Source organism: Sander lucioperca, chromosome 11 (genome assembly GCF_008315115.2).
Source record: "Sander lucioperca isolate FBNREF2018 chromosome 11, SLUC_FBN_1.2, whole genome shotgun sequence".
NCBI classification, from domain to species: domain Eukaryota; kingdom Metazoa; phylum Chordata; class Actinopteri; order Perciformes; family Percidae; genus Sander; species Sander lucioperca.
The window spans coordinates 34,029,118-34,045,487 of record NC_050183.1 but is presented as its reverse complement, the minus strand read 5'-3'; the positions used below and the strand labels follow the sequence as shown (position 1 = coordinate 34,045,487).

The 16,370-nt window shown below is 39.7% G+C and overlaps 1 protein-coding gene across 1 annotated transcript; it reads left to right on the top strand.

The window, feature by feature from the left end:
* The first annotated feature begins 9,867 nt into the window (after nt 1-9,867).
* On the top strand, nt 9,868-11,462 carry si:ch73-389b16.1. The gene is made up of 2 exons (XM_036007340.1): nt 9,868-10,283; nt 10,391-11,462. The coding sequence occupies exons 1-2, from the start codon at nt 9,968-9,970 to the stop codon at nt 10,606-10,608; spliced, it is 534 nt and encodes a 177-aa protein (XP_035863233.1). The 5' UTR covers nt 9,868-9,967; the 3' UTR covers nt 10,609-11,462.
* Nucleotides 11,463-16,370: the final 4,908 nt, after the last annotated feature.

Sequence of the window (16,370 nt, the reverse complement as noted above, 5' to 3'; positions counted from 1 at the left end):
GTATTACTGGGAGATGAGACAGAAAGCTTGAGGCGTTCTTTAGGGACATGTCAGCTGACAGAAGCTGTCAGCTCCAATACCACAGTGGGATCATGAATGACGTCATCCTTGTTTTGATTTATATTTTATTATTCATTATATTTATAGGGTTTAGCCTACATCCGTATTAAATGCATGTCTTTTCTTCTTCCATTGAATCTAAACAGCGGGGGAACAAAAGGTGGACAGCATCCTCTTCTTTATTGCATATTAATGTGACTTATGAAAGGCATATCACATTTTGTCTATATTATTATGTCTTGAGTAAAGTGACCCTAAATTTGTAAGTTTTCTAAAATTCTTGCCCTATATATTTGAAAAGGCTTCTGTACTCGATTCTGCAGATTTCTTAGCATTTTGTAAATGAAGAGATACAAGCCTGTAAGACTGCATCTTAAAGCGTAACTCTTGCCAAAATGCAACCTAGGCTCTTTTTGTGAATGTACCCGAGTCATACTTTCATTTAAAAGCATATTTAGGACGGAAGCGTCACTTTTAAGATTTACCGTATTTTAGTTTTTCGGTCAAATGGCCTTTTGAATGGGAGTCATAGGGGCACTTTTATGCTAGCCTCAAAATAGCTATTTTTAAAACACTAGGAAGGCTCGACACAACATGAAACTTTGCTCCAAGTATCACCAGGGGCTCTACACATGAACTCGAGCATTGAGAACATTGTTTGTGTACCCAGAGTTTACTAAAAAGAGAGGTTTTGAACAACTCACCATAGCTCTTGTTGTTTCCCGCTGCTACCACCTCGGCAGTCAAAACGAGTCGATATCAAAACAAGTAGCCACAGATTTAGTATATCCCTTGTGCACCGGTGTAGTTAAGGTGTAGAGCCCCTGGTGATACTTCGTGCAAAGTTTCATGTTGTGTCGAGCCTTCTTAGTGTTTTAAAAATAGCTCCTATTACTCCCATTCAAAAGACCATTTGACCGAAAAACAAAAATACGGTACATCTTAAATGTGGCGCTTCCGTCTAGACCCTAGGTTGCATTTTGGCGAGAGTTACGCTTTAAGGGAATTCAACAGTCTAAAGTAATAGGCACTCAGTTATAAAGCACATTTGATGCATTATCATCCATCAGAACAAACAACAGTCTAAGTTTCTGTGATTCATTGAAAAAGCATTGCCACTTGTGAAAAGATAGACATGTCAAGGACTCTGATGAAGATGTAACTCTACATCGAAACGTTAGTCACTGTTTTGCACCTTAAGTAATAAAACTATCAAGTAAGAAGACATCTGTGTTGCACCGGCTATTTTTTGTTACTTTAGATAGACATGACAGATTTGTTGCACAAGACTAAAGAATGCATGTAGCACAACATAGCTGGGATAGCTGCATTGCTTAGTTCTTTATAGATAGAACATTAGAAGACAGGAACAAAGCATCATATGCTGGGAATGCTGGATTTGCTGGGAGAGGAGATTACAGTTTGGAGGAATTACATGAGCCTAGAGGAAAGAAACTGGATGCAGATAAGGTATTTCCTGCGATTATGTAATGCTGATTACCTTGAGGCACTTTAAGTGGGCAGATAAAAAAATGTATTTCCATAAAAGAACAAACAACAACCTTGCTGATGGCAGAGAAATACTGAGATAGATGGGCTTCAGATATTGTCCTAATTGGATGCCTGATTGTTACAGATTCACAAAGTCTATTATAATGAAGGCCTTCTCCACAGCCTTTCAGATTAATTACCACTGGAAAACATCTGCAGAGAGTTCTATGCCTACATCAGTTTACCTTTCATTAACAACAATAATCCATGTTTAGTCTTGCAGCCCACACCTGCTCATTACTTTGTCTTTCCATTAATGTGCATCACAACCCAATAAGTAGCTGAGATAACAGACGACAAGATGTCTGTCACACAGCCCACCAGAAATAATATTAACATTTCTGATCTGGAACAGTTTGCACCTGCGCCAGTGTTGAAGTACTCAGGATTTTATTTCAAGACGAGTCAAGACCTGGGGGGATTTTAGCTGCAGGGATATCACTAAAATGCCTGTGCATTGTCTGCTTTATGTGTTAACATCATTGCTGGGATTGGATGTAAAACTTCCTGCTTCAAATGCAACCAATAATTTGACTCATTTCTAATTTGAAATGTGTTACTGTTGTTGACCCCCTCTCCCCGCCCCCTAACACGCACCCCCAAGAAAATGAATGTGGGAGACAGCAGAAGAAGCTCTGGCTGTCTGGGAGATGTCAGATTATCATTAACAGAGATCGTGGACAATCCTGAGGCTGTTGTTTGTGACAGTTGATATGTGAGGTTGATATTGTTCATTTTAAACTGAATATTATTTACAAATAGAAATATAGAGAGCAGACAGACTCATGAGAAATAAATGATGTTAGTCTTCCCCCTCATGGTGACACTCCTGTATTACAATTTTACAGCTGTATCCAGCTTTCATAATTCACTTTGGGTACAAAAGACAAGGACATTCAGAATGTGTGGGAGTGGGCTCAAAAAGACATCACACCAAAAATGTGGGTTTTTTTCTGCAGTCGCAAATCTTTTGCAGTGATTCTTGACTTCATATTTAGAGACACTTCTAATTGCTAGTGAGGAGGGAAGAGGTCCAGTAAAGAGCAAAGTAAGATTACCAGGCCTTTAAAGAATAAGTTTTGTATGTGTCCAAAGCCTAATATATCGTTTTAGAAAATGATTTGCCCTTTTGTTTTTTTTAATGTAAGTGTATATCCTTAAACAATTTTTAATGATTTGCATCTTCTTCAAACAAGTTTGTGGCTAAATTGACAACATAAGTACTTACTCAGCATACAGGATACGCTTCCTCAGAGGCAGCCATCTTTCTAAAACTGGTGGTTTAGTCATTCATTGTTCTCTATTCTGATAGATTTGATGATTTTAAATATTATTTTACACACCACATATGGAAAGATACATTTATTTATGGAACAGCATTTCTGTAAATATGCTGGCCCATTTACATAACAGATGGTGTGCTTCACTTTGAGTGTGTTTTATGTAAATGTGATGACTAATGTTTTCATGATGAGCCCGTGGAATGAGACAGTGAAATGTTATGTAGAGTGACTGACCCTTTAATGTCCCACTCTCCTTCCTCTAATGTGATACACACACACACACACACACACACACACACACACACACACACACACACACACACACACACACACACACACACAGAGAGAGAGAGAGCCTGAAGACTTTAGAACACAACACAGCATGATACACTGCAGCAGCCACATGGCATGTTTGGGAACACTGAGCTGCTGGATCAGGGTGAAATGTGATCAACAATGCTATACAGTATGCACTTTTTGGTCATGTGCATACAGGGATCTCTGGAACACAATCACTTCCTCAAAGAGGAGTGTATCAAATGTCTAACACAGCAGCCTGTTATGAGTCACTCCTCAAACTGGATTACCCCGAAGGAAATAAACTCTTCTTCTTTTCTGTTTTAAAATGAGATTGTTTACTTTGAAATAAGTAAAAATGTCGCTGTGTTAAAGCAATATGTTATCAATGTCATTGATAATATATGTTTCATTGTTTTGAAATTTAATTGAGCCAGGGTGTTCAGTTGGTGTGTGTGAAGAAAGTGAGAGCAACAGCAGAGATGTAAATGCTAGAGGACAAACTTTATTCAAGTGAAAGAATAAAGGTGTTGCCATAAAAAGTACTTAATTATTATTGGATCATAATCTATAATCTGATAGATTGATGTAGTACATATGATTTCAGTGTTGCAGCTGGTAAATGCAGTAGTAATGTAGTAGTAATGCAAGTAACTAGTATTTCAACTTATCAAATGAATGTAGTAGTGTAAAACTACAATATTTCCCTTTGAAATGTATTGTAGTAGAAGTATAAAGTAACATAAAAATGAAATTACTCAAGCAAGCAGAATCAGAAAAGGATTTATTGCCAAGTAAGTTACACTTACAAGGAATTTGGCTGGATGGTTGGTGCATACATAAACAAACATATTAAACATGAATATGAAATAAACAATAAATACAGAAACAAATATGTACAAAATAGCTGTTTATTAAAGAAAATAATGAATTGTTTATTGCAGAATGTGCAAAAATATATAGTATGTATATGCAATGGGCAGGTGTATAGTCCAGGATGTAGGTTAATGCAAAGTGTAGTGGCTAGGGGTGAGGGAGTTAAGAGTCAGTGTCTGTAAAGTAATGTAAAGTACCTCAAATTGTACTAAAGTATAGAACTTGATTAAATGTACTTAGTTTCTTTACACCACTGGATGCTGACTGTATCGTATCATCCCCAGATTCGTAAGGTCCATGTTTAAGTTAAGTTAGTTAAAAAAAAATACTTTTTGTTTCTGCATGTGGCCAGCCTGGAGGAAGGAGCTGGAGACCAAGGCAGTGCTAGTCACACTGCAGGAACAACAAAATAAGTCAGAAAGCCCAAGAGATGAGTGACCGTCATACAGGGACATTTGGCAAAGTAATAATAGCACTGGAAGTTGAAAACCGAGCGTGGCCTTCAACATGAACCACTTATTAAACTAGAATGTAATTTATCACAGATCAGCCCATATGTATGTCTAATCACTGCAATTAGTACTGATTGGCTCTGCTTGACACCACAGTGAACTGTTTTTGTGTACAACAGAGGGTGAGCTGGAGAAAGAGAAAACAGTAGATGGCCACCAGCAGCACATCAGTCAAGTGTGCAGCATGCACGGGATGGCTCTCTGTTGTGCAGTAAATCTTGACACCGTAAGTGCAGTGTACAGCAAGATTGCCAGTGACACTCCCCTTGCTGCACCTCCCTCCCACTGCAGCACACGGCCCATCACCAAAACACCAAACAGGCTCAGGCCAGATAATACTCACTGTGCCTCAGGAAAATGCCACACGTGTTCTACTTGTATTGTATCTCTTTGTATTGTTGTCATTTCAATATTTGTGCATTGTTTGTTGTATGTGTTATCATGTGTTTATCATGCACTCCTGACTGCCGATCAATTTTCCCATCTGGGATAATAAAGTGACTGACTTAAATATACAATGAGAATACAGCCTTACAAGTTACTTTTAGTTAAGGGAAGAACATTAAAGGCACAATCTGTGAGGTAACTGAGTAAAAGGGTCAAACTACTGCCAAAATTCAAAACACAGGTAGGTCCCTAAACTGTGACTGACATATAGATTGACAGGTCTGGACTAACAACGGAATCTATTTTATTATTTCTGTATGAGATTGTTTGTTCACATTAATCATGTTTGTAAACATCGGTCAAACAGCAATTTATTGGATCCCTGGCTACATTCTCACTATTTGTTTTCATATGCCAGTGATCATAATTGCTCTTTTGCTTTGTTAATCAAGCACTACATCGGTGGTTCCCGACCTTTTTGGTCTGAAGTATCCCCACAACCCTGTCAGATGAACTCACATACCCTTTCATCAATTCACAATGTATGTAACACTATTCATGATATAAAAGTGGATATTGTTAATTATGTCATACAGTTAAACAATACAGTTGATCAATTGAACTATAACGTCAATATTAACATTGGTTTGGTCTGCAATTGTACTACTACTATTCTAGGCTGCTATTGCATGGAGTGAAGCTGAATGCTTCAACAATTTATCCATTAACCTTACTATAAGCCATTACTTTAAGCTAACTATTTCAACCGTTAGCTAACCATTTCAACTTTTAGCTTTTTTTTTTGTTTTTCACTTTAGCTAATCATTAGAACTGTTTGGTCATTACTTGTAACTAGTTATTTCTACCATTTATTCATTACTTTTAGCTAACTAGTTTTCACACACTTTTACATAATTGCAACATGTAGTGTTTAGGTATTACAGTTAACTTAATATTAATATGTGGATATATTCTTCGGATCAAATCCTAATTTCTATTTTTCCAAACTAGTTGAGCTACTTTACGATCTTTCCACATACCCCCTGGCAACTGTGGAAGTACCCCATGGGATACAGATACCCCTGTTTGGGAATCATGCTCTACATGACCGTGCCACTATTTTGTTGGTCAGTGGGATGTGATAAAAATACAAGAAGCTGATTTTAATACGACAAACTTATGCAGCAGTGCATATTTAACCAGAAACAAGAAATAATATGCTTTATCAAACATTTTGCAAACATGAGGAAATGTATCACATATCACGTGTTATTTGTGGATTAGTCTATATCCATGACGTTCCACTTCCGGGATTGCTCCATTGCCAGATGTCATCCTTTTCAGGTGGATGTCTGTTACCTTCCGCTTTTTTTGTGTTGGAATTTTAAACTCCGGTGGATTTATGAGGACTATGGTTAACTGCTCCTCAGATCTCTGCAGGGTAAAGCCAGACAGCTAGCTAGACTATATGTCAAATCTTGAGTTTTCTGTTGCACGACCAAAACAACTTTTGAGCATACACGTTACACCAAAACAAGTTCCTTCCCGAGGCTATTTTCCAGCGGCACCGGGGCTCCATGCAGCGCTTATGCTATTCCATATTGACGTTTGCATACTGACGAAAATCTGGTGCCACTGATATGTCTGCGCTTCTCTCTGATGCTCTGAAACAGACATTACAGGAAACACAAACATCACTGCATGTGACGCTAGTTAACACTATACTCGACAGCAGCTAACGTTAGCCTACCGCTAGCTAGTTAACACTATACTCAACAGCAGCTAACGTTAGCCTACCGCTAGCTAGTAGCTGGTATAAACACGGTTAAAATGCTGCCAGCTAACGCTAAACGGTGTAAAGTTTTACTGTAGAGGATTCAACACCGGGGTGTAACAATCTGCAGCTCCCGTCGGAAAAACAACACAGACGGTGCGTTCAATGAAACTGGTAAACTACAGTCTTGTGGTGCATTTGAAGTTATTGTAAATGTCCTTTTCCTATCTGGTTATTGTTATTGTTATACATTATTATTAAATCTTTTAATTTTGACCATATGGCCTTAGCAATAAACAAGCCGTTCTTTAATGTCACCAACTGCTGTTAGTACCCTTTTTTTTTCTTTTCTTTTTTTACTTTCTTAAAAAGTATCGGTTCAGGCACCGTTAATTATGTATGCGATTAATTTCGATTAATTAATCACAGAGTATGTAATTAATTAGATTACATTTTTTAATCGATTGACAGCCCTAATATTTATGTAATAATTTATACTTTAAACTGCACATGGTTCAAGGTTCATTTATTGTCATTGTAGCCTACAACAAATGTCCCACTAAATCCAGACAGACCTTTGGAGAATTCACTCCAGTCAGCTAATAGAGTGACTTACATAATGTAACTGCTATAACTGTTGGTGCACAGTGATACATTTTTTACAACACGTGTTATAAATACAAAACATCATGAAGTGTAATGTTTTCTATTTTAATAATACATTTTCTACTGATCAGTACACTAAATATACAGTGGTGTAACAGACCACTCCCACGGTTCGGCATGCATGTGAAATGTAAAATAAATGTTAAAGTGCTCATATTATGCTTATTTTCAGATTTATAATTGTATTTAGAAGTTATATCAGAAAATGTTTACATGGTTTAATTTTCAAAAAACACCATGTTTTTATTGTACTGCACATTGCTGCAGCTCCTCTTTTCACCCTGTGTGTTGAGCTCTCTGTTTTAGCTACAGAGTGAGGTATCACACTTCTATTCCATCTTTGTTGGGAGTCGCAACAAACGATAAACGAGATCTGGTGCTTTCTCTCTTCAGACCCATGATGTGGAAGAGAAACAACATACAAATACATCGATACAAATATTCAGACATTTAGAAAGCAGAGAAGTTTTCATTCTCAAGTAGCTAGGTAAGGACTACTACCTAGTCAGAAGCAGAGTATGAGGGTGTGCCATGCTAGCAGCTAGGCGAGCATTATAACGTGTTACAAAGTGACGCACGTTCTTCACGGAAGGCTGGACTACAATAGAGCTGTTTGGAGCAGTTTGTGAACAGTGTTTTCTGTTGGAGATGGTAAGTGCCTTTGGGGTGGACTTTGGGCTTTTTCACTTCGTAAACTTATAACGTGCACAAAAAAGATTTTTGTCGCTGTGAAACCGCCTAAACATGATCAGAGTAAAAACTGCCAGGTAGGGCGCAGAGCACAGAGACAAACTGTGGCGCAGATATATGTCGTTGCTTCTGGTTTTAGTTGCAGCTTTAAAAATCAACAGCTAAGGGTTCAGAGTTGAAATAATATGAGCTTTAAACGCAGCGCTCGGCAGCAATTCCGAGCGGTGCGCGACGCCAAGGGCAGCACTTTCTGTCTCCACCGTTCCCCCCGTAGAAAAAGCAACGGCACAGCCAGCACAGAGCGGTTCACTGCGGATCATGTGTAGGCGGCTTTACCTGTACAGGGGACGGCAGAGAAACGTCGTCTCTGTAACATGCTCTGCTACTTGTTTAGTTAACAGGGATAGCAATGTCGATAAAGCGGTTGCAACTGTGGTTACTTTTCAAAACGCCACGCAGGCATTTTACAGTTCACACACATCTATTTTTAGTCGCAAATGCTAGTGAAACGGTCACACTGTAGAGCCCTGGTTTATTGCCATTTCTTTAAACCAATCACAATCGTCTTCGGTGGTGCTAAGTGCCGGACGGAGCAACGGTGCCTCTGCAAAATAGCCTCCGGAAGGAACTTGTTTTGGTGGAGCATGTGTAGCTTACATTCAAAAGTTGTTTTAGTCGTGCAACAGAAAACTCAGATCGGACAGATAGTCTAGCTATCTGTCTGGATTTACCCTGCAGAGATCTGAGGAGCAGGTAACTATAGTCCTCATAGATTGGCAGGATTTTAAATTGTCAAAACAAAGAAAGAGGAAGGCGTAATTTCCGGCGGCACCGGAGCAATCCTGGAAGTGGAATCTTGTGGATGTAGACTACATGAGTAAAAAGAGTGGCTGGGAGATGTATCACCACCCAACTTATGACTACCAAGCATTCAGAGATGCTTGGACACCTCCTTGCAAATATGACCAACCAGGAAGCCCCCAGGTGTGTTGAGCTATATTTTTGAATCAATACAACAGAGTACCATTGACCTGCCGTACAGGAATAGCACAAACCCTCTGAATCTTGGCTCAAATGAGGCACAACAGAGTCTCCATTGATACCCTGTGCTGTGCTGTGCCTGTACTCCTCAAGGCATGGCTTTGCATAATGTGCCCACACAACGGAGCGGAATAGTTCTCCATTTACTTTTAAAGTAGGTCACTGACATACACACTGACTAACAGAGTTGTTAAGACACTGCTCTGTAGCAGCTGTTGCTATGTTTCTTGGTATGTGATCAATAAAAGAGAAGGCATGGCCATTCAGTGTGTCCATCTAATTTGAAATATGTTCAAGGTTTCTTTGTTTCTATGTTGCATTTGATATTCTTCATTTTTGATTTCGTATCACAGACTTGCCTTGACTTGGCTAGAAAATATTTTTGTTTAAGATGCTAAAAGTATCACCAATATACTATTGTAAATAGCCCACAGACGTAACTGCTATGGTTTCATATTGTTCAGCTCATGTCTGAGTTGTTTTAAACCTCTGGTGTGAACAAAGACAGTTTAATTTGTTATAAATCCTCAAAAGGGACACGCTTGCTAACATCTGCTCTTCATAGAACTTTGTCACTAGTGAGCCAGGGTACAAATTATCCTTTTTGCTGGAGGGCTTTGTGAAGCCAGTCTTATGACTTGCCAATTTTAATGATGTGTACTGAGAATGTGCTGTTTTAGATGACTTCCAGACATGTGCTGAGGTTACAAAAAGTTATAAAGGGCCAAATATCAGTACAGCTCATTTGCAAATAAACCAGTGTTTCATGAGCTACAGCAGCAGGAAGACACCGTAAGTCTACTGTTTGCTTCAGAGTGGAACATTGTTGGATGTTAACTTCAGGCTCAGAGGAAGCATCCTTGTGTCGTATGCTCACTGAGGTTGTTGGCTGTTGTTTAGCAGGTCACTCAGAGTTGTGGAGTTATACAGAGCAGGTCGTCCTGTTTAGATTTTTATCACTCAACATGAGTAAGTTTCACAGTGAGCTGACTCAGAGGGAGCAGGACTTGCTAAAGATCCGTCGCGACAGCGACACTAAGGCTGCCGAACTTGTCAAGATGGAGAAGATGCTGGAGCAGACAAAGAACCTGTTTGACAAGAAGACAGAGTCTGGTTCAGATAGCATGGGCTACCAGGAGAACATGGGTCTGTATCACAAACAAAACATTCTAACTTTACATTTTAAATTTCCTAAAATCTCATGCTGGTGGTTGTGTTGAGTGACAGTGTCTGTTCTGGTTTGCTTGTTACAGTGGAAGACCTGGAGGAAAAAGTGCGCTCCAGCAGACGACACAGGAGAAACTCCCTCCATCACACACAGATGCTGGAGAGCCAGATGAAAACAGTGAAAGGCGAGCTGGTGGGCACACTGGACCATCTTCAGGAACTGAGGAACGTCTTGCGTCGTTCACAGCAGAAAGCAGAAGAGCGCAAAGCTGCGATGGAGAAGCTGGCAGCAGGGCTCAGGTAAAGCTTTAATACACCAACTGAATGTCTGACCTGAGGTTCTTGACCCTGCCAACCAAACTGCAGAGTTTACAGAAAACAAGACCGCACCCATATGCTGGTAAAAAAAAGAAAGAGACTTGAGCCGCTGCATTGGTCTTCTCTCTGTTCTCCTCCATCACTGCAGTAAGGCCATTGTATTGCATCCAAAGACTGAACTGAAAAGACTATATCCGTGGTATTTCACAACCTGCCTTTAACAATCGTCTAAAGTAACTTTTTCTTCCTCTTATTGCCCATTTTTGTCCCACTCTTATTATTCTCATATTTTGAAGGCTTTGTGTTGACATGCTTTGAATTTGTATGTTGTTGCCCAGAACTTGGGCTTCTCTATGTCTTCTAGAAACAATCTGAGCGATGATTCTAAATCCTGCTGCTTATCCCATAAGGGAACCATCCGTTTTAAAACTACTCTGCAGCCCTGGAGATCACCTCAATGTTATTCATGAACCCAATTGTATTGAATTTATTCCTGCCCATAATATCATGTATATGGTGTTTTCTAATGTAAATCTTAATCTTATGATGTTATTACATTCTTAGACACTGATCAGTCTCATGTTGTATGCATTGTTTCTTGGACAATCTATATTTGTATGCAAATCTACAATATAACAACAGCACAGAGATAATTTTTGCTTTAATATCTTTGTAGGACTGGCATATACCAATTTGTCTTTTAAATGAACTGTTTGATAATGTATTGTCAGAAGTGCAAAAATAAATCATCCTGAGATGTAAACATTACATTTTGTATTACAGACAGATCTGAAGAGTTTTAAACAGAGAAAAACACAGTGGCCTAGTTTTTTTCCCTCTGGTGACAGAGAAGTGTGTTTCAGTGTTCTGACTCCCTCTGGGATCAATAGCCTGTTGTCTGTTTGCTGTGGTGAGTCATCTGAAAGCTGTAGTCTTCCCTTTGGCTTAGTGTGATGACACCTAATTTAGCACAGCTTGGTTCACACTATGTCACATGCTGTGAGGCTGTAAGGAGTATTTCATTCGCTGACCCTGACATAGACATTTAACTGCAATTATAAGACTACTGCTATGTTCCAAAACACAAACATATTCTTTTTCTGATAAGCAAAATCATGTAGGATTGCTCATTATTTACAGCAGCATCCACAAATATTTCATGTTTCATCTCCTAGTGATGATTGTTATATTATGAATATTATATAAGCGTGGACTGAAGCTGATTTGGGATAATATAGGCAAGAAACAAGATAATGACATCACATAATGTCCCTGACTAATTCGTGGACATCCTTATTGCTAGTTTAATCTTAACAGAAGAAGTTAATTATTTGGTTTAGCTCTTTATCAAATAGTGAAGAGGTAGTTCTTGTGACAGATCACAAAAAGATTACAACAAATGACCCTGCAGGGGGCACTGGAGACCTCAGAGAAGTACTCTCCTCCTTCATAACACCACATATTAGGCATCAATTGATTTTATTTCCAGGTATGTATTATTTAGAATTGTTTAGGTAAGCTTTTGTCTATTAATATTCTTTAACAATTATTTAATGGTTCTAGGGAGAAAGTAATATTAAACTTGATATATATGGCACAACATATGTGTCTCAGAAGTAGCAGTTTGTTCATTCATCACAGGGTTCACATATCCAAGTCCTTAAGCAAGACACTGAACCCAATTCACCTCTAACGAGCCTTGCATGCAACTCTGACACATACTGTACACACAAGTGTACATATGTATTTTTATTTAATTTAACCTAACTTATTTATTTATACAGGTAATCTCATTGAGACACAGGGTCCATTCTCAAGAGAGACCTGTTAATATACAAACATACAGTATATACCACATACATACACATACATTGTGCAACTTTAAATTATATATATGCCATACTAAATGATTTATCTTTCTTTTTTTTTTACATTTTCTTGACACAGTCTAACCTCTAAAGCAGCTGTACCCAAACTTTTTTTTATTTTATTGAATCAGTGTCTGTACACAACCCTTCTCACAGGTTGTCTCAGAATCCCAATGCTTTTCTTCGCAAGATGCACCCTGCTTAGCAATCAAGCGCTGGGATTGGCCAGGCTTCCATGCTTGCGTGCTCAGGTCCTATCCCCTGATCCCTGGACTGTCTTAACTCTAACCACTTGAGGTCAATGCCTAAACTCAACTATCTGCCCATTCAGCTGCTAAGCAGTGCAGGTCTTGCCAACAAAAGTAGTGGGATTCACAATAACAAGTCTCTAAAAAAGAGTTTCAATTCAGAGTTTGGGGGACCTGGTGGACTTACAAAAGGAGACCTTTGGACAGCAAGAAACAACAGATTTTAACATCACATGTTCCTGGGAGATGGCACAGGGGTGGGGCTAGAAGGGGGGCACAGGGTGTCTGAAATACGATTGCCCCCCCTAATCCATTGGGTTAGAGTGCTGTTAATCTGACCAGTATGATTTCCATTGGATAAGAGTATTGTCACTTGGCTGCCTATTCTGACAATTTCCAACCCTTGTCACATGACCTATTAATGTTTCCATGATGACTATTGTTAGAATATATTTTGTGAAAGTGTTGAGAAAAGGTTTTAGAGTTCATGGGGCTGACCTCAATGTCTCTGTTTCCCTGGGTCAAAGGAAGGGTGAGAAAGAAACTCTGATCAGGGGAGGGAACGAGGCAAAACAATGGTCAGCACTATGCAAGCGCGGGATTTGTGACACTGTATGGAAATGACCTGGCTCTCATGAAAACTCCTTAAAGTTTGCTGGAGATTAAAACACAGGTGTTCAAAATCCAACAATAGCGGCTGGCTTCTTCTGAGCTGAGAATTGGAAGTCAAGGTCATGTTTTTTATACAGTGTTACAAATTAGTCAGGAGCCGGCTGGAGCCAGAAGATCTGGACCGGATCCAAACTGATGAGGGCACCACCAGGGATGGGACAGAAATGGATAAATAGACAGCATTTTAACTTAGCAGCACCTGATGCCAGGGAAAACTCTGTCAGTTCGTTAGGCGATATAGACTCTGCCTTTGAGTATCATATCCATGTACATGTACTTGTATTTCTGCAATATCATTCACTAAACTTGTTATTAACTTTAACTGGACGAATCCTGGTCTTGATTTGATTCCTGAGTTTTATTTCTCTGATCTACCAGTAAACGAACACAAATAGTGACCAAAGAATTGGAGTCAGATCAAGTCTGGCCTTTTTAGGGCCAGACCGGTCAAATTAGTCACATTTTAGATTAAAATCCTACATGGTGACCCTGCGACGTGCTGGGGAGATCGGACATCGGTTTCTTGGAGCTGTCCAAATTGGTCACATTTTAGATTAAAATCCTACACTATCCAAAATTCTGATATAATGGAACCAGCACTGGAATTTTTTTTTTTAGAAAAATGGCAGACTGAACTATAGAAAATGTGTATTGTATTCGGATATACAATAAAAACAAATTAAGTGAAATTAATAATGAATGTGATGTTTTATTTAGCAGCCTTACATTGTGTTGTTCTATCCTATCCAATATTTCCTATATTTCTAAGCAGATTTTTTTATGCTGTATTCTGATACAATGTTCATGTAGGTCTACATTAGCTTCAAGTATGACAAACTACAAAGAGCCACATGTAAGTACAATTTTCTTTTCTTTTTTTGTAACCATCATCTTCTTAGCCAAGGTGCAGTCGGAAGAGATGTGTTTTTAGCCTGCAGCGGAAGATGTAGACTTTCAGCTGTCCTGATGTCAATGGGGAGCTCATTCCACCATGTAGGAGCCAGGACAGCAAACAGTCGGGATTTCAGTGAATGGGTGTCCCACACAGTGAGGAAGCAGCACGTAGATTGGGCAATGCAGAGTGGAGAAGACGGACTGGTCTATAAGGTTTAAAGGTCCCATGACATGGTGCTCTTTGGATGCTTTTATATAGACCTTAGTGGTCCCCTAATACTGTATCTGAAGTCTCTTTCCCAAAATTCAGCCTTGGTGCAGAATTACTGCCACTAGAGCCAGTCCCACAATGAGCTTTCCTTAATATGTGCCATTTCTGTGTCTATAGCTATTGAGGAGGAGAAAGGGGGGGGGGGGGCAAGGTGGAGAGTGGGGGTGTGGTCTTGACCAACTGCCACTTTGCTCGTTTGAAAGCCATGATGCCTCTCTCTCATGGGTGGGCCAAATTCTCTGGGCGGGCAAAGCAGAGAAAGGGGAGGTAACCTTGTTTGTTATGAGCTCATAAGGAGCAAGATTCCAGATCGGCCCATCTGAGCTTTCATTTACTCAAAGGCAGAGCAGGATACCCAGGGCTCGGTTTACACCTATCGCCATTTCTAGCCACTGGGGGACCATAGGTAGGCTGGGGAAACGCTTATTAATGTTAAAAAACCTCATAAAGTGAAAATTTCATGCCATGGGACCTTTAACTATGTTCAGGATGTAAGCTGGGCCTGATCCGTTCACATCACAGCACGTAAGTACTAGTGTCTTGAAGCAGTTGTGGGCAGCAACGGAAGAGCGGTGTAGTGTGAGAGAACTTGGGTAGGTTGAAGACCAGTCGAGCTGCTGCTCTCTGGATGAGCTGCAGAGGTCGGTATATGCAGTCAAACCAGCCAGGAGGGAGTTGCAGTGGTCTAGACATGAGATGACAAAAGCCTGAACCAGAGCTTGAGCCGCCTTCTTGGTTACAAGGGGACGTATCCTTATGATGTTGTGCAGCATGTTCCTACACGATTGGGTTGTTGCAACAAGTAAGGTCGTCAAGTGTTACACCCAGGTTCCAAGTCTGGGAAGGGCCTACCACAGAGTTGTCCATGGTGATAGTGAGGTCATGGGTGGGAGAGCCCTTCCCTGGAAGGAAAAGCAGCTTGGTCTTGTCAAGTTTGAGTTTCAAGTGGTGTGTGGACATCCGATGAGAGATATCAGTCAGACAGGTAGTGATACGTGCTACTACCTGTGTTTCAGACACAGGAAAAGAGAGAATTAGTTGTGTGTTGTCTGCCTTCTGTGGTAGGAAAACAGAACCAAGAGAATTATGAGTTTATCAAGGAACCACTACCAAGCCATGGCATTTACTAGACAGTCCCTCCAGAAAAATGCGATTATGCGATCGCATAATTCAATGCATTATCAGCCAAAGTCTGCATATTTATGCGGGGGCCGCATTTTCTCAAATATGCCGCACTTTCACCACATAAATTGCCGATTTCCACGCAAAATATGCGGGGCTTGCATGATTTTAATCCCCGCATTTTCGTTGCAAAAAAGTCACATATATCTTAGCAGAAAGTTGAAAAATGTTGCGTTTACTTCACACAAGAGCAGCCATTTTCCCCTGTTGCCATGGGAACGTTATGAAGTGACGTAATTACGCGACGTGAACATCATCGAAAGTTCCCGCAATTTTTGCAAGTTCCCGCAATTTCACAGCATAAAATTGCATAAATATCATGCATATTCCATCGCATTTGTTAAGAAAACGTGCTGCATAATCAAGGATTTTTGTCCGCAACAATCACAAAAAAACACAAAAAAAAATTTCTGGAAGGGCTGACTAGATGTTAGTGTTTCCAGTAGTTTGCTTAGCTTTGTGAAGGCGTCACACACATTGATATATAGCCCATTCCTGAAAACACCTTTCATTTGGCTTTCTGTTGTGCTCAGTCATTATTCACATAATTAGGCAAGCCTAATATCATTTGCTCTCACCCATTATGTATTTATATGCAGATATAGAGAGGTTG